The sequence below is a fragment of the Marmota flaviventris genome, chromosome 19, assembly GCF_047511675.1.
Source record: "Marmota flaviventris isolate mMarFla1 chromosome 19, mMarFla1.hap1, whole genome shotgun sequence".
Classification (NCBI taxonomy): domain Eukaryota; kingdom Metazoa; phylum Chordata; class Mammalia; order Rodentia; family Sciuridae; genus Marmota; species Marmota flaviventris.
Window position 1 is genome coordinate 10684244 of NC_092516.1, and position 23662 is coordinate 10707905.

At 42.6% G+C, this 23662-nt stretch overlaps 1 protein-coding gene and 1 long non-coding RNA gene across 7 annotated transcripts in view; one reads left to right on the forward strand and one right to left on the reverse strand.

Moving 5' to 3' along the window:
- Positions 1–23662, forward strand: part of Mrtfb (myocardin related transcription factor B) — a 237850-nt gene that overhangs the window by 204162 nt on the left and 10026 nt on the right. For 5 of the 6 annotated variants that reach the window (XR_011705506.1, XM_071605615.1, XM_071605613.1 and 2 more), the window contains 7 exons: positions 4507–4644; positions 10731–10978; positions 15055–15178; positions 15659–16684; positions 18689–18844; positions 21726–21884; positions 22182–22316. Coding sequence is in view for 5 of the 6 variants with exons in the window: in XM_071605615.1 (XP_071461716.1) it covers positions 4507–4644; positions 10731–10978; positions 15055–15178; positions 15659–16684; positions 18689–18844; positions 21726–21884; positions 22182–22316 (1986 nt within the window). In the remaining variant the exon portion in view is untranslated. Of the gene's footprint in view, positions 1–4506; positions 4645–10730; positions 10979–15054; positions 15179–15658; positions 16685–18688; positions 18845–19467; positions 19574–21725; positions 21885–22181; positions 22317–23662 lie in introns of those variants that run through there. The other variant, XM_071605617.1, reaches the window with a different exon arrangement.
- LOC117794823 (uncharacterized) overlaps positions 3320–23662 on the reverse strand; it is a 44654-nt gene continuing 24311 nt past the window's right edge. Inside the window, exon 2 of the long non-coding RNA XR_004618695.2 lies at positions 3320–4111. This is a non-coding gene — a long non-coding RNA (uncharacterized lncRNA). The remainder of the gene's footprint in view (positions 4112–23662) is intronic.

Consider the following 23662-nt stretch of genomic DNA (forward strand, 5'->3'; position numbering starts at 1 on the left):
TTTGAAAAATAGAAATGGCTTTTTTTCATTGAATAAATATGAAAAGCCGGGCATGGTTGCACACGCCTATAATCCCAGTGACTTGGAAGGCTGAGGCAGGAGGATCTCGAGTTCAAACCTAGCATCAGCAACTTATCAAGGCCCTGGGGATGTGATTAAGTGCCCCTGGATGCTAATGAGGCACACACACTAAGGCTTGGGTCAGTCCTGAACTGAGGCTTTCAAGCCTTTGGAGTACCCCACAAGGACATAGGTTCAATTCCCAATACAATGAAAAAAAATGTAGGATGAATAGTCTCCTTAATTCTTAGCTGCTAGAGGATTAACGGTATCCAAATATTAAAAACACCCTTTACCAAAAAGTTTTACATACAACACGTAGGTAAAGAACCAGTTTTTCAGGCACTTCTCTTGCGTTCCTACAACCAAAATGCTAATGACCTAGCAATACAAAAAACTATTTTGAAGTAGGCATTTCTGTATGCTCTGTAACACCAAAACTGTTCCTGGATTACTCCATTCTGCTCAAACTACAGCTAGAAAGGAATTTACCCAAATATTAATGGAATATACATCAGAAATTGGAGCTCAACTTATTTTATGCTTAAGCAACTTTGAACAATGGAAAGCTGTAGAAAATTAAAAATGGCTGTAGCTACATGTGAAGTGGTTACACTGGTCCTTTCAATACAGAGATTCTTAGCAAGTTCTTAAGCCCTTAAATTAATCATTTGTTATAAATACAGTATTGTTTAACCATTACCTAATGGGATTTATGTGAAGTTTAGTAATGCTAAAAGAAACTTGTTGATCAACTATTCAGTGTATTTTGGGGGACATACACTTAGGAGCCTTTCATAAATTTTTTCCCATTGTGCCAAGTAACACTCAGGTATATGACCTTTTGTCAAATGTAGAAATCTTAGGTTTAAGCTAAAAAGGAAAGTAAGCAGAGTCTATAGCAAGCCATATGCACATATATTAAATAATCAAAGTTAGATGAACTCTGATCACAAGTACTTATCAATAAGGACCTGAATAAGACATAGACTCCATTATTACCCCTTTGGTTATGCTGCCTCTTACAGTTTCACAGTAGAGGCTGGAAAATCTGTCTCGTTCCAAGTTTTAACTCAATTTTCTGTGACTAAAAGCAAACTACCTAGAATAGTGCATTATGCAGAAAAGACCTCACCTATTTATAATGATGAATCTTCATTGAAATGATAAAACATGCTGAGCACTCACGGTGAGGCAGACACTAAGCTGCTTGCTTTGAATGTATTACCTATCATGCAAAAGGGGCATCTGATTCACTGAGGGTTCAAATTAATGACCATTTTCTCATTAGACCAATAGTTCAAGATTATTTTCCAACACTGCTATAGTTTGGGTCTGGAATGTCCACCAAAGCAAAGTCTTGGTCATCAGCCCATGGAACTATTGAAACATGGGAGTTTGCTTATCTAATATTGGCTAATAATTTGTGATTTCAGAGGGGGTAGAGCTCTAAAGTAGCATTTCAAAAAAATATTTTTAGTTGTAAATAGACACAATAACTATTTTTTATGTGGTGCTGAGAATCAAACCCAGTGCCTCACACATGCTGGGCAAGCGCTCTACCATTGAGCCACAACCCCAGCCCTAAAGTAGCATTTTTTTTTTTAATGTGACTAAATTTGGTATTAAGATAGAATGTCATGCCAGGCTATGGTGAAACACCTGTAATGCCAGACACTCGGAAGGACTGCAAGTTCAAGGCCCGCCTGGACAACTTAGCAAGACCCTGTCTCAGAATAAAATGAAGGTTGGGAGTGTGGCTGAGTGGTAGAACACCCCAGTACCATATAGCAGGGCAATGGAAGGAAATGTCCAATTCCATGGTAACTACAAAGAAAATATCTATAGAATTTATGTAAAAGGACAGGAGAAGGGAATCAAAACAAGTCACTACAAAGTCAACCAAATACATAGATGGAAAGATATCCTGTGTTTTTAAGGTATTGATACTACCCAAAGCAATCTACAGATTCAATATAATCCCTATTTTTATAGGGATTATAAGTTTTGGCAGAAAAAGTCAAGGGACCTGAATTTTTTTTTTTTTTTTTTTTAAATGTTGACAGTCTTACCTTTTTTAATTTTTAAACTCACTGCAGAGCTACAGTAATTAAAATAATATGGTACAAGCAGAAACACTGGTATTCAGAGGTGTGGAATAGAGCAGAGAACTAAGAAACTTTGACATTCATTTTCAGATGATCTTTTACAAAGGTATGAAGACTATCCAAGGTGGAAAAGACAGTCTCTACAACGAATGGTACTGGGAAAAGTGGATATCCACAGGCAGAGGATGAAATTATATTATATTTACCCCAGCATCAAACACAAAAATTAACTCAAAATGTAAGAGCTAAAACTATAAAAACTCTTAGAGGAAAAATCTTTGATACTAGTTTTGGCAATGATTTCTTGGATTTGACATTAAGTCAACAAAAGTGAAGATAGACAATTGGGTTTTGTACAAAAGTTATTACTTTTGATAACGAGTAGTATCAGCAATGTGAAAAGCCAACCCAAGAATGGGAAAAGAATATTTCAAAACCATATATCAGGGCTGGGGGTTGTGGCTCAGTGGAAGAGCGCTCGCCAAGGCATGTGTGAGACCCCGAGTTCGATCCTCAGCACCACATTAAAAAAAACAGTAAATAATATAAAGGTATTGTGTCCAACTACAACTAAAAAATAAATATCTAAACATTTTTTTAAAATAATATATGAGCTAGTATCTGGTATATATAAAAAAAAATTCCCACAATGACAGAAAATAACCAACCTTATTCCAAAATGGGCAAACGTCTTGACATTTCTCCAAAGATATACAAATGCCCAGACACAGACAAGACACCCCAGTGGGAATGTCAAATGGTGCAGCCACTATAGAAAATGGTGTTGGCTCCTCCCTCTCTATTTTTTTATATATTATATATAAAAATACATATATTTCAAAATTCAAACATTTGGTTCTACTTCGTGTACTGGTTATATAACAGTTAAGGAATGAGTTTTCCCCTCTGTGAAAATGAACCTAGAAATAAGTATACTCATTTCCAAAAATTATGCAAGATAGGAAAACAAGATCCTCTAACAGGTCGTCAAGACATCACCTTTCATCTGGTGTGTAAGTTTGGTTGGTCAGAGGTTCGTTGAGGAACTGGACATCTCAGGCTTGTTTAAGGGCAGAAGTCTGCTGGAATATGAGGATAAAGTCTCTTAGATGAGTCCTTTACCTCCTGAAATGAAATTGAGTACAGACATCTTTACAAAGTAGACTCATTTATATTGTCAATAATTACTTAAAAGCTGAAGTCAGTAGCAAAACCTCAAGGAGAAAACAGACATGGGCATGCACTATTAATGGCAGTCTCACACACATGGTCTCATTTGGGCTGGAAAACGTAACCTAGCTGAGTGAAGCCAAAAGGATAACTGAATATTTGTTGAGTAACTATGTGCCAAGCTTCATATTTCTTGCTGCTAATAAAAATAAAAGACCTGAAAACTCATTAAGAAGAATATAGTTTGCTGTTTTACAACCCGAATACTTAAATAGGAGTATGAGTTTGACTGTTGGTGTAATGAATTTGAGAGTTGTTTGGGGAAGTGAAAGTAAAAAAAAACGAAGACTTTTTCTTTAAGATAAAACAGGTAATAAGTAAGTCCAAGTAAGAGCAACATATAACATTCAGCTGATTTATCGTAATGTAATCTATTTAAAGGAGATTGCTAGTAAGGATTGATAAAGCCCTTTCCTTCTGTGGCTTCCTGTGTTGATCTATGGGCTCCATATTGAGATTCAGTAGCTGTTGTTTGGACCTGGGAAACAATGCCATCTCGAAATGAAAAGCTGCTTTGTCAGAAAAACAAGTCAGTCTTGCCAGAAGATATCCTCAACTCTTCTCTTGGAAGAAACAGGGCAATGTGGTTCATGAGAGTGCTAGTCAGGCTTGCAGACGGGAGTTGGAGAGCACGTTTAAGGACTCACAGGTGGAGTGGGCCTCCATGAAGAGATGCTGCCCAGTGTGGGAACAGGGCATGGATCCTTTGGGTTCTGCAACAAAGACAAAAATACCATATCAGTATTTTTAGAATTGGCCAGGGTTAGTGTGACCGGTCTAGCAAGAAAACCTTCATAAATACCATGTATTGTTTTGATCATTTTTACAATCTTGGACTTTTTTTCCTGCCAAAAAAGGGTGGTTCTCTGAGAAATACTAGGGTTTAGTCACTCTAACCTTATTTAGCTTCAGCCACTCAGTGTTACAGGGGCAAAGACTGAATAACTGGCTCCAGTGAAGTAAAGCATCTTGTTCCATCATCCGGATATCAGACAATAGTATATTTTTCCTTTGTTTCTAATGAGGTCATTCCCTTTTAATTCTAACTCTTCTATTTTTTATGGTCACTGATTTCACAAACTTTTTCCTTTTCTGCCTTTTCCACCAGTTTACTTCAGTGTCCCCAGCAGTTCCTGAATTCTTGAAAACTCCTCCAGCTGTGGACCAGCCTCCCACAAGGTCCACTGCTCCTGTCCTCCCCACGAACACTGTGTCCTCAGCGAAACCTGGCCCAGCACTGGTGAAGGTGGGTACTCTGGTGCACAGCCTTGCAGAGCTTATTGCACTTCTGTCTGGAGTCCGGACAAAAAACGGAGGCATCACCCAAGCTTCCCAACCTGCCTTTGATCCCGAAGCCTTGAAAACTAACCCATGAAAGCCTAGCTAGACTGGGGCCTTCATTTGAAACTGCCACAGTTAACACAAGACCTGTTGTTCTATAGTCACAGAAAAAGGGCACAGAATTTGGCCTACATAAAACTGCTGGGGCAGAGTAGCAAGGCTTCAGGAATCCCTTCATCAGCAGTTCCAAGTTCTGCCACTCAGGCTACAGAGATGAAATGGGGGGCACGGTAAGATGGAGTTGCTTCAGCACAGCACTTGAGACTCAAAGCCTCACAAACAGATGTCTTTAAGGCAGCATGGTTTGGAACTTGGTGTACAAGGTTGATCTCCGTGGTATTTTGGATAGATTACGTGACAGATTAAAGGTTTTAGAGAAGCAAATGTTTTTTCATTTAGCAGATTTGGCCAGATGAAGCTTGGTTTGTTCTCAGATAAGCTTTAGATTTGTGGCTCTGTTTCCTGCATTTACTTGGTCAGAGTGAATCCAAATAAATCCCAAGAAAGAAAATTTGACAGTACCTTTTTGAACTTCTTAATGAAATAGATGGGGAGAGTAAACTGAGGAACAGTCTAAACATTTCCTAGGTAGCTTGTGCCAAAACTGCCAGAATACATATCTCAGCCCTTTAGGACTGAAGAGGGACATTAGAGAGGCGATCTTTCCCTGGGGTCCAGAGGCAGCAAGAAGCCACAAGGCCAGGAAGCGGCCGGGCCACCTCCCACATTTGGGTTCAACCTTCTTCCCGCCTTTGCAGCCTACTGCAACCTCTTCTGAGGCAAGGGAGTAGCTTTCAGACTGGAGTGGCACATATTCCTCCCTCCCATCTCTCTACTGGAGCTTGTCCTTACTGAGAGGCACTCTGTCAGCATGACCAAGTGTCTGTAGCTTTAGGACATACATAAGCATATGTCACCATCTCTGGAAGAGTGATGAGTGACAACTACACCAATAAAATCGGCCCTTGCCACCTCTTCCAGCATCTCTACACACTCTCCACTGACAGCAGAGAGCGTGCTCTGAATACCAGCCCATCTATATCTACTAACAGTGAAAATTAGCTCTCTGCTTCCCCCTCTGAATTTCTGCTTTTCACTGGTGTCTTTCAGGAAGTCTTTGGTTCTAGAGGAGCAGTGCTATTGGAGAATGTGGATTTCAGCAGTGGAGTAGGGAACCCTAGGACAATGGCTAGGTCACGTTAGGAAGTGGACCATGATTCTTTTGGCTCTGCTATGAGGGGAACTGTTTCCTACCCTCACTTACTAAAAGAACACATGTGCTGCCATTAGGGGATAGCAGATGGAGCCTGCGATCCACTGGCCATTACGTTTATGAATCCTCCAGGTTGGGTCCCTTTGTAACAATTGTACTCAAAATATACTTAAATTAGTTAAGAGAAATATCTAAACTAAACTCCTCTCCACATTGTTAATCTTTTTGGCCCTTCTAGAAAGGGCCAAAACCAGAACAAAACAACACCCTCCCTACCCCACGTTGGTGGTAGGCTCCTTCTGGCTAAAGTAACTAAAAGCGTTTAAATACTAGTAATTTGGAAATGGGGAAAAAAGAGGATTAAAAAAGTATCCAGGCTCTGGGCTGGGGCTGTAGGTCAGTGGTAGAGCACCCGCCTCGCACGTGTGAGGCACTAGGTTCGATCCTCAGCATCACCTAAAAATGAGTAGAGGGGTTGTATCCATCTACAACCTAAAAAAAATTTATAAAGGGTACTAACCTTGTTCCACAGTAAACTGAGCAGTGTCTTAAAGCCTTAACAAGAGTACCAGATAGATATGTGTACATTGCCATTAAGACCCAACTTTACCTTGTGGGCTAAAGAATCACAGTTGTTTCCCTAAAGAAAAAACAAAGCTGCAGACATTACCATCTTGTTGGATCTGATCACTGCTCCTACCCGCAGGTTATAGGTCTCAAGCCACATTTTGAGTATAAATAATCCTTATTAATTTTTTATGATCAGTTTGAAAAGACTAAAATCACTGATAATAAAAAATAAGCAACTCATAGTGAATTAATGCTACCGGTGTACTTGATCAGGCAAAAATATTTTCTGACAGTGATAAGTACTTCAAGTACCTGATCATTAAAATGATTTCTGCTTACAGTCATCATTCCTCCACTAGATACTACTTATACCTTCTATGGTGCCTGCCACTGTTCCGGGTCCTAGGAGATAGATGAAGCAATGAGCAAAATCTCAAAAGTGCACCCTTAAAATAAACAGACCACAAAGAATAACACAGAATAGGGAGTGCTGGGGCAAAGGTGTGCTTCTGTTTTAAATAGGGTAGTCTGGTGACTTTGGGATGGAGATCTGACAGAGGTGAAGGTATAAGCCATGAGTCTATCTGAGAAAGAAGCCAGTACAACTTGGCCAGGGACAGCCCAGGATAAAAAGCAAACCCTATAGCTAGGGAGCAGTGAGAACAGAAGGGTTGAGCCTATAGCTGTCAGGAGAAGCTCTTGGAGGGCGAGATCTGGAGCGTTACACACCGTGGAGGGGCGGCAGCGGAAGCAGAGAACTGGTGAAGGTGGCATCTGTCAGGGAAGTCACAAGTGACCAGCTTCTGAGTGGAATTTGAAGGCTAATAAGCTGGCAGGGTTTGCCAACAGATTGGGCCTATGGGTAAGAGGGGTCCTGGACCAGTCGCCATTTGTGTCTAAGCAGTGGGGATTACTGTGAAGGGAGGGAGCACACCCGAGTTTGAGGTGCTTAGCAGACACCTTAAGCAGCTAAGGACAAAAAACACAGAAGTCATCACTGTATTTGTGTCCCGAAAGCCACAAGAGCCCAGAAAAACTGCCTAGGCTCAATGTAGAGGAAGAGGTGATACAAGAACTCGGGCATGCCACCAGGGGGACGTGGGAAGGGCAGGACAGGCAAAAGAGCCCAACGAGAAGCAGCAAGGAAGTGGGCCAGGGACAAAGCCAAGGGAAACCTCAAGGAAGAGGGAGAGAGGAGCTGCGACAGACACTGCTTTGGGTCTGTCACAATGAGTGCTGTGGTTAGCACCGTCAAAGTTAAGTGACGTTGCCAAGGAACAGATTCTCTTATGTGCTAGAAGCAAAAATTTAGAGAGTGAAAGATTAAAAGGGAGAACTGGAGAGAGTGTCATAGCCTTTTTGAGGACCTCTACTAGAAAAGAAGCCCATAGCTTGACTGGAATGTGGGGCCAAATTGTGTGAGCCCACGGGCAAGAACCAGGAGAGCGGCAGGCATTGCTACGTGATCACTATGTATGGGCAAGGGAACGTTGCCTCAGTCAAAGTGCTGAGGTGCTGGCCTAAGGCAGCAGCACCCACTGTTGGTTCTCAGCCACAGGAAAGAAAGCCACCTACAGTGTCAGGAACAGGTGGGCACTGGGGACATGAGGAAGCTCTGTGTCAGTCACTTCCTCAGTGTTTAGGAAACAATGCCATCAGGTGACAGTGAGCACGGGGAGAAGGTAGTAAAGGTTTGAGGAGAGAAGATAGATGGTAGTATTCTAGAAGAGTAGGAAAATAATGGGATTAAAACAAGGTGATAGAATGGTCAGGTGGCACTGACCAGCCATTGAAGTTGATGGTCGTGAATTTAAAGGGAGATGGGTTGGAAGTGTTTTGCCTGCAGCACTTCCACCTCCGTGAGTATAGGCATGGCATGAACCAACAGTTCTCACTAGTCTGCCACCCTGCTACAGGGACAGTTGACAATGTCTAGAGACATTTCTGGTTGTCACAGCATCAGGAAAGGGTGGCTACCAGCATCTGTTGGAGAGAGGCCGGGGACACTGCTGACCATCTTGCACTGCACAGCATAGCCCCCACAGCCAGTATTACCTGGTTTAAAATGTTGATAGAGCTACTATTGAGAATCCCTAAAGTAAGCAAAGAATCAGGTTAGGGTTTGGGAGGTGAGAGTGGCAAAGGTGGGTGAGGCCTGTGAGTGAAGCGTGGGAGATGGTAAGGAGAGGAGAGCACAGCTGTGTAAAGGTGTGAGTGGAGTGGACTGTAGCCTTCGGTGGCATTGGGGAAATGGAAGTGGCACCTTGGATGGAACAAGTCAACATAATAAGTGGTAGTTCTTCAGTTAGGATGCTGGGAGGTAGAAGACATGATCTCAGCACTAACCAGAGAGAGAGTGGCTGCGAGAGGAGATGAGCTATCCAGAGGAAGTGAAATCAAGGAACTGATACTAGAATATCGGAGGATTGTCAGTATGGTTGTTAAAAATCACTGGGAGTAATGACAAGTGTTGGAGAAAGTAAGACAGGAATTGCTGGGTTAAGGACCTGATAAAGAACTGAAAGACAGCCGGGTCATGTGGTCCAGTCTGAGAGAGGACGAGTCACAAGGATAAATCCTCTCCATATACCTTTTTATTTGCAGGGAGAGATGGTACTGGGGATTGAACTCGGGGGCACTCAACCACTGAGCCACATGCCCAGCCTTTTTTTTTTTTTTTTTTTAATTGAAAGGGTCTAAGTTGCTTAGCACCTCTCCATTACTGATACTGGCTTTGAACTCGCTAGGCTTCTGTCTCAGCCTCCCAAGCTGCTAGGATTACAGGTGGGCACTACCGCGCCCGGCCACAATTACTTTTTATAAATTCTTACAAGTGTTCAAAATTAGGCTACTAGTTAGATCATGTTATTATAGTGACGTGCTGGTCAGTGTGTAACAACTTGGCTGAGGTCAGAGAGAGAAGTCATAGCATTTGCCAGTTCTCCTGGTGTAAGTTCCCTCCATCACTGAGTGCAGAACTGGGAAAGCTGCATACATTTGGCTCTTGGACCTCACTCACTGTGTTCATAAACTGTTTTGTAATATAGCCACAAAAACCATGTTGCTGAGTTGTTCTGACAAGGGGAAAATTCTTGATATATCAAGTGAAGGACAAAAAGGAACATTTCTAGTAAGCATAGATAATATCATAGGAAGAATATACAAAAGAACATTAATAGTGACTATTTCTGGTCTGATACACTGTGGCAGTTTTTTGTTTTGGTTTCTTGGGGCTTTTTGTGCAGTTTCCTAATTATATATGAACATATATAACGTGACCAGTCAACATTTAAGTACTTCTCAAATTACTTTTTATTAAGTTATGTTGTTACCTAAAGCAACTTAGAAATAATTTTCTAATGATTTTCCATTTTGGGGGGAGGTGGGGTGACTGTTTCCACAGATGAAATTACTTTATGAATACCGAAAACTACAAAATGATTTAAACCTAGTTTGGGTGGTGCATGCCTGTCATCACAGCAGCTCAGGAGACTGAGGCAGGAGGATCACAAGTTCAAAGCCAGCCTCAGCAACTTTAGAGACCCTCTCTCCAATTAGAATATTAAAAAGGGATGGGAATGTGACTCAGTGGTTAAATGCCCCCGAGTTCAATCCCTAGTACCCCCCCAAAAAAAAAAAAATAAGATTTGATAATTTATAAATTAAGAACTACTCAAGAAAAGTTACGACTCAATCATAAGATGAGGGATGCATGGTATTCCATCCCATTTTCAAAGTAAAAATGTAATATGTTTGAAAGGTCTTTAAATTCACATTAAATATTTTAGATTTTTTTTATATTCTGCTTTACTCTCATTAGAATCATTTGTTTTTATATGTTCTCCATATTTAAAAGGAAATTAGTGAAATACACTTAATCTTTTCCCTATTGTGTATTTCACATACAACCCGTTTTTTACTAGGAGATAACAGCAGAACCAAAGTGCCCGTTTGAGGAATTTAAGGAGGTAATGCTGGACTAAGCATCCAGCCTGCACTCTTAGGGAACAGTGGGGCAGGAGAAAATGCCTTGGTCAATGTAAGTATAGAGATGTTTTTATGGCTCTTGAAATCTATTTAGTATATTGCTTCCCATAGTAGTTACAGTGGGTTCTAAGGTACACTGCTTTTTAATCGTTCAGACTCATAGCAGAATCAATTTTATGGAATGACATCTCTTAAAAATATTTTTTCCCCCTCAAAAATAGCAAAGCCATCCCAAGAATCCAAATGACAAACACCGTAGCAAAAAGTGCAAAGATCCTAAACCACGGGTAAAGAAGTTAAAGTACCACCAATACATTCCACCCGATCAGAAAGGTGAGAAGAATGAGCCACAGATGGACTCCAACTACGCCCGCCTGCTCCAGCAGCAGCAGCTGTTCCTGCAGCTGCAGATCCTGAGCCAGCAGCAGCAGCACTACAGCTACCAGACCATCCTGCCTGCACCAATCAAGTACGGGCGGGGTTGATGCACTTATAAAGTGGATTGTATTGTGGGTTTTAGGAGGACCTCAAGTTACCAAAGTTCAGATGTGCTGACTTATTTGTAAGCAGTGATTACTTTCAGTTTGTTATCAAAGCTTACCTCACCATAGTGTCTAAAGTCACACAGTGAGAATGGGTACATTTCAGTGCAGGTTTTGTCCTCTAAAGTAGGGGCTGGGCTTTCACAAGTTAGACATACCTTCTCACAATTATTCATTGAGGAAAGATATGCCTGTTGTATACTCAAAAAGGTATCAGATATTATGAAAACACCTAAGCAACATAAACAACTACAAAGGAGAGATGGGTGTAAACACAGGAGTTTGGTGAGATTAGCAAGATTATGTTCACGTGGACAGCTCAGGAACAGGAATGGGTAAGCAATACTGTGTACTGGATGGTAAGGAAGAATTCCTGAATGGAGAATGTGATTAAGAAAAGGGAGAGATAATCGAGTAGAGTCAGTGTCTGCAGGAATTTGAAGTTGGGCGGAAGATGTGGTAGACTGAGTGGCTCAGGACAGTGGTGGTGCACAAGACTAGGGAACAGACCCAAGAGGACAAAGAGCACAGAATGAAAGGAACAGGAAACAAGTGAATGGACAGTGATGCCCCAGCTGTGGAGAAGAAATATGGTTCCCAAGTTTGATCCAATAGTGAGGGACTTAGGGAAGCAAGGCGTCCGACACCAAATCCACAGTTGCAGCAAGATGCCCATGGCTTGTTTTGATGATGTAATATAGGAAGTTTCCAGGTGCCCATTCCCACTATGTATTTTTATTTGTGAGTACCAGAAAAAGCAGAGGACCTGTCCTCTTCCCTCACTTTCCAGGAAGTAATGCCAGCATTTGACCCTAGAAGACGACACAAAAACCTCATTATAAAGTGTTCTGTGATCTAGCCATTCAGTTTAGGATCACATGATCCATAAAAACTACTTCTGTTCCCTCTTGTAACCTAAGCTTCTCTCCAGAGATAGCCCCCATTTCCTAGGAGAAGGATAGAAACCTACTGACAAGCTTCTCTGTGAAGAAATCTCTCCTTCATATGTGAAGGATTATCAATTCACTATTTTTCTCTGAAAATACAAATATCTTGAGGAAGATCAGACCTATTAGTAATTGAGGCCTTATTGTGAAGTACATGTCTAAAATATCAGGGCATGGGGATGAATAAAGATTTTTTTGCAGTATATTATTTTAAGAGCCCCAGGCCTGAGGGAGGTGTTAATATTGGAAAGGAACCAGGGAAGGCTACAGAGAGTTAGAACAGTATCCAAGACAACTGCCACTACTTTACAGCTCCGTCCAGGACCGGGCAGGTACCCTGTACTGCTGCCCTCATTTGTATTGGGCACCAGTAATAACTGCCAGTCATGGTTACCATCCTTGTTATTTACCACTCAAGATGCTCTAACATTGTGCTTCGTGCCCTGAGTCACCACCCTCCCTTAATCCAGAAGGAATTGCTACTCCATTCCTGATGAGGAAACTGTTGAACTGAAAATTCCATTAAAGGATTTTCTTCCGCAGTGTCAATGCAGCCATCTTTTCTATAATGACAAAGTTTGGCTGCATGGATGGCTTTGTGGATGGGAACTTGCACTAGGATGCCGCTGAGCTCCTCCTATCCTTCCCCGAGGCTCCAGCTCCTTACACACTCCTCCACTAGAGTAACCACACCACATACCCGGGGAACATGATCCAGGAACGAGGAGGAGGAAAGCATACTTGTTTCGTGTATTATTTCACCACAGGAAGCCTGAATTAAGTTCTGTCTAGTTTCTGGATCCTAAAAATGGAGACTTAGTAACACATTGCTTATCTTTACCAAAATCCCATTACAGAAAAACTGAAGCTTTACAGTGCCCATAGCAGCAAATTTCACCTGCATCATGTAGCCCTTTGTGCCACAGAAGGTGTAAGCAGCTGGGCCTCAGTTAAAACCACCTTGTCAGGAGACAGAGGCTGCAGAAGGTGGAGAAGGCCCACCGCAGTCCTCAGAACCTCAGGTCTCAGACTGCACAGTAGTCACATCTGTCAGCTTCCTCCTCCTTTTCCTCTGAATTTGAGTGAAAATGGATTAACTTATTTCTGTTAAACGCTGAACCAAACTCTGAATCATGGTCCCAAGTATTGTAGAATCTCAACCAAAAAGAATTAGTATCACAAGGGAGCAAAAGGTGGTCCATGGATGAGGATGCTCTTAAGCACAGACACACACACACACAGTGCATGCAGTACCTCTGACAGCAAAATGTCCTGGGGAAGGCACTAGAGGCTCCTTGGGGAAAACAACAGGGAATAAAAACAAGGCTGAAAAACACCAATTAAATAAAGATGTTTTCATGACTCCAACCTGAGATTTCAAAGTTGTGATTTTAGAAATGAAAATAATACATACTTGTCATTTCATCCAAATTTCAAGAAACTTGATCTCCAAGACTTTTTAAGTCTATATTCAACAAAATTCAGGCAGGTTTATAAGACCCCGAGATGAATATCCAGTTAACTGTTGACCAAGCTGCATTAGCTTCCACCACAGGCACCCTGCAGCTCCTGGGGTGAGCATGCCAACCACCGCCCTCACTGGGTCTTCAACTGTGGGGGAGAGGTATGCTGTGGTCACCATAAGCCTCGCAGGTGGAGGAGGTTGAAGAGGGATCAGCTTGATATGAGAAAGATTATAAGGACACGGATACAGCACCTAATACCAGAGCTTGACAGCTGATCCACTAGCTCCTTGCGAATAAAGTCTAACTGCGTCATAAGTGAACACCTGTGCTGAAGTACATACCACCCAGCAAAGGAAGGTCACATCACTAGGACCTCAGAGATCCCCTTTGGGGCTTTTCTTGGTCCCGACTTCTATCTCCATAAATTAGTTTTTGTTTTTGAACTTCATATACATGCAATCTGACAGTAAATTTACGTACTTAGCTTCTTTTGCTCAGCATTGTTGGTGAAATACATCCTCATAATGCAAATAGCAGTAATGTTTATTTCTGCTTAGTATTCTATGTACGACTATACCATAATTTATCTACCCACCATACTCTTGGGTTAGGTATGTCTTTCAGTCAGTTATCTACCTAGGAACAGAATTGCCAGGGTCATAGGGTAGCCATGTTTTTCTTTAGCCATTTCCACAGTTGGGTAAACTGGTTGTATCAAGCCTCTGCTATCAGTGCTGAGAGATCCATTTGTCTCAGGTGCTTGGTATTATTATAGTAATTCTGCTAGGAACACAAGGCTATTTGTGATGTGCATTTTCATTTTCCTTATACCTAATGAGGTTAATCATTTATTTATTCACCTATTTAGTGACTGTTTGGATATACTTTATTGTATACCTGCTCAAAATTCCTTCCTGCTCCCCATCCCCTTTATCCATTAGGTTTTGTATTTTTGTGAGCTTTTTCCCTACAAACACACACTGATTTATAAGGCTTTCTTTAATACCTGACAAGGGACTCAGAACATAAAAGTACCACCTTTTTCCATTCTGTGGCTTGAGTTGTCACTATCTTAAAGATACCCCTTTTATTTACTGCCTATTCTGTCCTATTTTGAGAAATCCTTGTCCATCTAAAAGACATGAGGATATTATCTTAAGTTTTCTTATAAGAGCTTTCTTGTTTTCATGATTCACATTTAGATTTGGGAGAATGATGTGAGATGGAACATTCCCCACCCCCACGTAAAGATCCAGTTTGGCCAGCACCATTTATGGGAAGGATAACCCTCTTCTCCCTGCTACATGGCAGTCGAAAACCTTTTGATAACTCGGGGGCCCTGTATGCAGAGATTTGTTTCAGGAGTCTCTCCCGTTTCCCATTTGTCTGCTGTTCTGTCCTTGCCTCAGCACCACACTGTTGAAATAACTGGATTCCTATCACATTCTGATCACTGGTGGTAGGGCTCTTCCAGTGTTGCTGTCCTTCAAGGAAATGACCATGACGTGGCTGTTCCAAGTTAAACTATTAATAGAAGCAATAGCAAACCTATGAGTTACTATAAGCTCTAATTTTCTTTTTCTTTTGAAGAAATGACAAAAATAACAGTGGGAATTCAGCTTTGACCAATAGCATGCCCGGCACACCAAGACAGAATCCATGTGCTCCTGCGAGAAAGCCAGGACCTCTGCCCCCCAGCTTGGATGACTTGAAGGTGAGGGTTCCAGGCAGACCCTACTCTTACATAAGTGCCCAGAAAATGGGAACAAATGGCCAGATTTGTCTGTCACATGTGCAGTTTTCAGTGGCCATTCAACCTTAGCAGCAAAATGACAAGCCTTGTAGAGGTCTTTTCTCTTTACTTCCCTTATGCATCTTTCAAGATAGATAATAGCAGCTCTTAATTACCTAGCATGTGCTTTGTACAAGCACCATAGAGAGACCACATTCACATAATTTTTATTGCAGTGTATTAACAATTGTTCCATATTTTTAATTATTGCTATGTCTTACTGTGCCTGATTTATAAATTAAACATCAGTATTTGTGTATAGGAAAAAACATTGCATGTATAGGGTTCAGTACTCACCACAGTCTCAGGTACTTATTCCCTATGGATAAGGGGGCCACTGTGTATTCTTGATCTGCCAGAAAGTTATAAAAACCGAGAGACCTGATTTGTCTGTACTTCCAGGTATCGGAACTGAAGACAGAACTAAAGTTGAGGGGTCTGCCAGTGTCGGGCACCAAACCGGACCTCATTGAGCGCCTGAAACCCTACCAGGAGGTCAACAGCAGTGGCCTTGCCTCTGGCAGTATCGTGGCAGTGTCATCATCGGCCATCGTCACCAATAACCCAGAAGTCACTGTGGCATTGCCAGTCACAACCCCACAAAACGCTGTGACTACAGTCTCTACTTTGAAGGCAGAAGTGCCGACTACTGCACCCACCAACACAGCCCATGCTGAAAACATTCATTCCCCTCTGCCAATCTCCCCCTCGCCCTCCGATCAGTCCAATTTGAGTACTGACGACACAAACATGGCAGACACTTTCACCGAGATCATGACCATGATGTCTCCCTCACAGTTCTTATGCTCCTCTCCCTTGAGAGTGGCAAACCACGAAGACAGCCTGAGCCCCACCAGCAGCACCCTGTCAAACCTGGAACTGGACGCTGCCGAGAAGGATCGCAAGCTTCAGGAGAAGGAGAAGCAAATCGAAGAGCTGAAAAGGAAACTGGAACAAGAGCAGAAGCTTGTGGAGGTTCTGAAAATGCAACTTGAGGTGGAAAAACGAGGGCAGCAGCGGCCACCAGAACCCCAGACTGGCACCCCTGCTCCCTCTGTCACAGCGGATCAGAAACATGGCGGCCCTGGTTCTTCCATCAAGGACGAGGCCTCACTCCCTGACTGCTCCAGCCCCCAGCAGCATATGCCTGTGGCCAGCCACTCTGTAGGCCAGCCCATCTCTACAGGTGGCCAAACCCTTGTTGCTAAAAAGGCTGTAGTCATCAAGCAAGAGGTCCCCGTGGCACAGGCAGAACAGCAGAGTGTGGTCTCACAGTTTTATGTGAGTTCCCAGGGACAGCCTTCTGCCATTGTCGCCCAGCCCCAGGCTTTACTGACCACGCAGACTGCTCAGCTGCTGCTCCCGGTGTCTATCCAGGGTTCGAATGTCACCTCAGTGCAGCTGCCAGTAGGCAGCCTCAAACTCCAGGTGGGAAGCATGTCATGAATTTGCCTTACAGCACACCCAGAATGGAGACCAGTGACAGAACCCCCTGAGTCCTTTCAGAACACATCCATAGGCGTCACAGTTATAGAACACATGTGGGTGAGGAGAACCATTCCAAAAAAAAAAAAAAAAGGGAATAGCTAGGACCGTTTTAAATGGTAAAAAACAGACACGGGTGCCTTTCTCTGACCTCTTCCCTTCAATGAATGCAGTATCATGTACAGATGCTTTTCACCCATTTTGTCCGATCACCTTGTATATTTGTTCAATGTCCTATATGTAGGGCAGTTTATATATGTGAAAGTTAGGATAGTATCTCAATGTCCTACTTATAGGACCACTTATCTTTATTCTTGAAGAAAATAAGGATTTAGAGCTTATAAATCCTTTATTTTAATTTAGACCTATTTTAATGTACCCATATCACAATTTCATCAAAATATTGGCAGATTTGAAAGTTTGGGACTTCATGGGTTCAAGGTCAGTGGCATTGTCATGAATGATAAGTGCTCCACGGCAGCAGCTTCCATACCCATCAGGAACTAAAGTGGCTTACTTCACTTAACCTTTCCTCCCCCAGAAGAGCCATATGATGTAGCCCAATTCTAGATGGGGAAACTGAGGCCTGGAACAGTTGAGCTCAAGGACAAGGCTGATGTTTAAACCCAGATCTTCCAGACTCTAAACCTCTGCTTTTACTCCATTCTATTCTGCCTCCCAGACTTAATTCTTGTAAGGCTCACATTAATGTGAAGGTGCCTCAACTAAGGAGGCCATGACCGCAGATGGAGGAGTGTGGATATCATGAAAAGGGGATAAAACACCCAAGGGTAGGTTTTGTGTTTACATAACCTGCCTGTTTACCTGAGGTGGCTTTTGTATATGTGAGTTTAATAGGTTTTTCACAAAATGTGGATCAGGAGTAAACAAACCGTTTGGACCAGTACTTCCCAACCTTGATGACCCAAATACTTCTAATAGCAGAGAGGAATACCCTTGTCCCCCTGTAGTTAGTGGGCATGACCCAAAGGCCCTTGGCATGTGCACAAAGTCTGTCTCCCCATTCTGGCTCTTGAGCATCTATGCCATTGAAGATCTACTCCATAATATATCTTTTAAAATTTTTTTGATCCAAATCTTCTATTAGAGTTGTTGTAGGAACAAAGACTTTTATTCTGTGCCTTTGTATACCCTAGAGCATTGCAGGCCATCCCCAGGGAGTATCTGCTGCAGCTTTATAGAAGCAGGAATCTGGGCAGATGGGCCTCAGATTTCCTAGTTGCTATTAAATGTTTTTCAGTACCTGACCTATGAAGTGTAGTATCTATGAATTACTATTCTCGTTTTCTAATTTTCCCAGTTTTCAGATATCATTTCTTATGTAACTAAGAAATTTAAGGGCATGAAAATAACTGGCTTAGTGTTTGATACCGATTTAGAATTGTTAAGTTTCCAAGAAGAAAGGTTGGTCAGTGGGTATTTGACTAAGTTATAGTCAAATAGCAGCAAGAAGTTCTAGCATGCTATTGTAGACGAGGGTGAGTGTATATAACAGTTGTGTACCATATATTTCAAAAAGCCAGAAGAAAGGAGTTTGAATGTTTTCACTAAAAAGAAATGATAGGCGATTGGGACGTAGCTTAGAAGTAGACCACTTTTCTGGCAAGCACGAGGCCCTGGGTTCCATCCTCAGCACCACAAGAACATTTTCTTTTTTTACTGTTTGACCTGATTTAAACATTATACAGTAGTATGTGCATTGGAACCTTACATGGGTAGCCTATTAATATGTCTAGGTTCTGTTTTATATGTAAGTTCAAAAAATTTCAAGTGGATTAAGGTTCAGCTTTATGCAAATGAACTGGAGTGTGTACCTGTAAACATTGTCTTATTCCATTTTAGATTTGATTTCCAGTTAATTCTACATCTAACATCTTGAATCAAGCTCTGCTTCTGACAATTCACTGATTTTTCTTGACCTCCTAGACTCCACCACAAACAGGAATCCAGACTCAGCCTCAGACAGCAACTGCTGCACAGATACCAGCTGCAGCCCTGCCCTCAGGCCTGGCCCCAACTGTACCTCAGAAACAGGAGGCTTTCCCGCAGCACGTGCTCAGCCAGCCCCAACAAGTCAGAAAGGTTGGTGGCTGATCCCAAAGGTCATCTCCTCATCTTCCCCACCTGCTCCTTGGGAAGCCCCACTGCTCTTTCTTATGGTCTTTCTGCCACAGAACATGCCCTGGGTCAGATGTTGTTTGGCAGATTTTCCAGTTGTTCGGAATTGAGAGAGTTCTTTAGTACTAATAGCTTAACAATTAAATCCTTTTCCCAAGTAAAAGGTTCAAAAGTATATTTTTTAATCCTTATACACTAAATTTAAATAAATTTATTTTAAAACTCAGTAAAGTTAAATGTGCTATTCCCTGGGGAAAGATATGTGAAGATTGAAAGGATACTTCTGATTTCTCTCTCTCAAGTAAGATCTTTATGCTGTAGGTATTCAGAAACCAGAGGTTTTTACCATCACAGCCCCCAGTGCTGGGTGCTTGGCTTCCTGCACAGTTTACTCACTTCCTCATCTTCATATGAGGGTATTGGCCTAGGACTCATCCTGAATACAAGTTCCTTCCCCAGACTCAGATCTTCATCATCCCTCAGTGGGCTGGGAAGGTAGCTTAGAAGTGGAGCACTTGGCTAGCCTGTGCCAGGCTGGTGGGGTGGGCAGGGTGTGCACTAAGTAAACAACATTCCCTCTTGTCCAGTAGGTGGAGCTGTGTACACATCTTCTTGCCAGAAAAATCCAAAGGCCCCCAAAACAGGTACCACTATCTTAAACCTTGAGAACTGAGTCCCAGGGTTTAGGCAGTTAGGTATGCTATCAGTACGTCTTGAGGTAGTCCGAACTGCTGGACCCAAGACAATATGAAGGACAAAGATCAACGACCATTTTTAGCAGTAACAGACATACTGACATGCACAGGTCCCCTCGGAGACACAGCATTAACTGTCCACAGTTGTATGTTACTGAGCTTCAGAAAAGCTCACAATACCATTGTCGTATTGTTGTTATGAGCTCAGTAAGTGTTCACATGTTCAGACAGTTTTCTTTGGGTTAGGGAAGAAAGAGGAAAATATAGACACAGGATGACAAGTTTATTCACTAAGTCTTAAAATACTAGAATTAGGAATCATCATTTCCAGCTTACAGGAAATGATGTTTTACAAACGTAAGGAAATTCAGCTTTTTCCAGTAGGAGCATATTTATAGAGCTCTTCATTCAGAGGTTATATATGTGTATCCAAAAAGTATAACTTTTGTGCTTAAGAAAATACTCATATGCTGGGCATGGTGGTACACACCTGTAATCTCAGCAGCTTGGGAGTCTTCAAGTTCAAAGCCAGCCTCAGCAATTTAGTGCGGGCCTAAGTAACTTAGCAAGACCTTGTCTCTAAATTTTATTTTTTATAATTATACACACACACACACACACACACGTATATGTATATATACACACATATACATATACATGTGTTTTATATATATATATTTATTTATATATATATTTATATATTTATATATATATTATATATTTATATATATTATATATTTATATATAAATAAAAATGGCTGAGGCTGTGGCTCGGTACCTCTGGGTTCAGTTCCAAGTTAAAAAAAAAAAAAAAAGAAAGAAAGAAAACTCATGCACCAGGTGCAGTGGTATATGCCTGTGATCCCAGCAGCCTAGGGGGCTGAAGCAGGAAGATTGTGAGTTCAAAGTCAGCCTCGGCAACTCAGTGAGACCCTGTCTCTGAATATAATAAAAAAGAGGGAAGAGGGGTGCTGGGGATGTGACTTAGTGGTAAAGCACCCCTGGGTTCAATCCTTGGTATCCAAAAATAAATAAATAAATAAGATACTCATTATTTGATAAAAATGAAGGTTTTTCCTCTTTCAGAATACTAAGAAAGTGTATTAAATATTTTTATGCATAAACCAAGTTGTATGAAATACAGTACTCTATCAGCAACATCCCCATGTATTTGTAAAAACATAAATTTGTGAAAATCCTCAAAACGCCTGACTCTTTATATAACTAAACAAAATGTTCCTGTAATCCCAGCAATTTCCTTCCACAGGAGGAAATTCTCACCTCTGACTAACAGAGCAGAAACAGCTTCTCAGAAGGGGGCAGATTTTAAAGGCAAGAGAGCCAGTGGGTGTGGTAGGGGCTGCATTAGTGTGCGCTTGGAGTAACAAGGAGGCTCCGCAGCTTCCCAGCTAGAGCTAGAGTAAGGACCTGGGCCAGGACGACAGGACAGAGGCCCAAGCCCAGAGGCATCACTAGATAGCAAGTGCTGAGCGGGGACTAGAGTGACCTGATACTACTCTTACCTAGGTGTAAGAAGGAAAATAGAACTGAAGCAGAGTCAAGAATTATTGCCTCTCAGAGGCTGGGCCAGTGAGAATACAGAGAAGAATTCATATCACTTTTGAGGTGTCCAGGAAGGTGATGTGGAGGAGGCCTTGGTGCTGATGGGTAAGGTTAAGAGACTAGAGAGGCTTGAGGATAATTAGCTCATCCTGACCCTGAAACCTGAGAGGAGATCACCTAGTAAGGTGGTCAGAAATTCAGCTGTCACTTTAGAGGGAAGCCTGGAGAAAACCTCCCACAGGGCTGTCTGCACCAGCAAGTTGCTCAGGAGAAGTGAGTGTGCTCCAAAGGAAGGTCAGGCAGCCCCAGGCCAGGCAGATGCAGCCCACCTCCTGTTTCTATAGATAGCATTTTGTTGGCTCACAGCCACTCCCATTTGTTTCGTTGTGTCCTTGCTGCTTTCCTGCTAGGATGGCAGAGGTGAGCACTTCCGAGAAGATACGTGGCCCACACGCCTTAACCTCAGGACTCTTTAGCCCTTTACAGAAGTTTGCTGACCCTTCTCTGAAACATGGCTTTTTTTTTTAAATACTTCATTAGGGAAAGCAAAAGAACAAATTGAATGAGAAATAACTTATTCATTACAGGTTTTCACAAACTCGGCACCAAATACAGTTCTTCCATATCAGAGGCAACCGGCTCCAGCAGTCCAGCAGCCCTTTATCAGTAAGGCCTCCAACTCTGTTCTTCAGGCCAGAAGCCCTCCACTTTCATCCCTGCAAAACGGACCCAACACTCCCAGCAAGGTAACCCTGTAATGACCTCAGCCAACAGGGCTTGCTGACATTGGCAGCACTCCAGTTCCCCACCCTTTAGGCTGGGAATGACCACCTATCAGTGTTGGTGGGGTGATGGCACCTTGTTAAGGAGGAGCCCTGCTGTGGTCACACAAGGTGACCCACCAGAGACCTCAGCTGCCCAGGTCCTTAAAGAGCTGCTGCTGAAGATCTTTGATTGGCAAGAACCGCAGAGCTGAGTCTAGCCAGGGCAGGAGCAAGCTTGCTGCCAAGAGCTAATTCATGCTCCTCCTCTATTTGATACAGCCTAGCTCGCCCCCTCCACCCCAACAGTTTGTCATCCAGCACTCTCTGTTTGGGACCCCAGTCACCAAGGCAAAAGACCCACCCCGCTACGAAGAGGCCATCAAGCAGACACGCAGTGCACAGTCCCTTCCAGAGGTGAGTGTGGACAGTCACAGTTCATGAAACTGGTGTTTCATGAGTTCCCCCCACCCATCCTCAGCAGCCCTATACCAGATCCCTTGTCTTGAGACTGATTTGCCTTAGTGAAACAAAAATTATAATCAGGAGCTTCATATTTTAACTGGTATTTAAAATCTCAATCTCATTATGAAGAATCCCAAACATTTCTATAGGAGAAATTACCTGTAGGTACTGCTTATTCAGAATCCAGGGTTTGTCTAACTTTTCGTTTGATACAGAGGGATCAGTTATGTTAGGGGCTCATGTGCTCGATAGCAGGGCACATATTTTATTCAGCTTCCTCATTTCTAAAGCCACCTTTGTCAGGCCAGCTAAATCCACCTTACCCTGCATCATCTCTCCTAGTCTCTAGTACCCTCTGCCCCTCAGGGTACACTGTGGATTTGACAGACCTGCAGTTCTCCAGGCTTTGCAATACCTATGCCCACCGACATTGACCTCTGAGCCTTGTTTCATTGAAAAAACAGGAACAGTTGCAGCTGCCCCTGTGTATAAATCATCTGGCCTGTGGCGAAAGCCCAGACCTAGCAGCACTCGTCATCCCTTACCCTAAACACACCTCCGACTCTCCCCACCTCTCCAAAGCTCTTTTAAAGCTTAAAACTTAACTTTCTAGAAAGGACCCCAGCCCCATAGAGCATACAAACCGGTTCCCCTCCACCAGGGGGATGTGTCATCACACCGTAGTTGACTGGACCTACCTTGTAGCCAAAGTGAGCATCTATAGAAACTGGCAGATGACAGTGTGCAGTTGGGCACCCTCACAGAGGGCACATGGATGCTCAGGCCTGTGGTGGACTGCCTGTCTGAGGAAACAGACGGTTGCCATATGTTTCTAGTATCCACTTAGTGCCAAGAGAAGACGGCCTCTCTAGTTGTAAAAACATTCCCTCAGTTCCAGACTCAACAAGGGACCCATGAGGAAAAACCCAAATTTCAGGAACAGGTTTAAACATTTAGAATAAAAATCGAAACAATTAAGAGTCACCTAGAAGTCAACTAGACTGTCCTCCCCCGTGGTCCACTCAAAAGTAACATGTATTCTTCATAGGGAGCAAAAATTAGTTGGCAAGGGCTGGGGATGTGGCTCAAGCGGTAGCGCGCTCGCCTGGCATGCATGCGGCCCGGGTTCAATCCTCATCACCACATACAATGATGTTGTGTCCGCCAAAAACTGAAAAATAAATATTTAAAAAAAAAAATGAGTTGGCAAGTGCTCAACTAGTGTTGTTATGAAAATAGAAAGGTAGAACTGATCCTTCCAAACCTGGCTTTCATGTGTAGGCTTATTAGCACTGTCT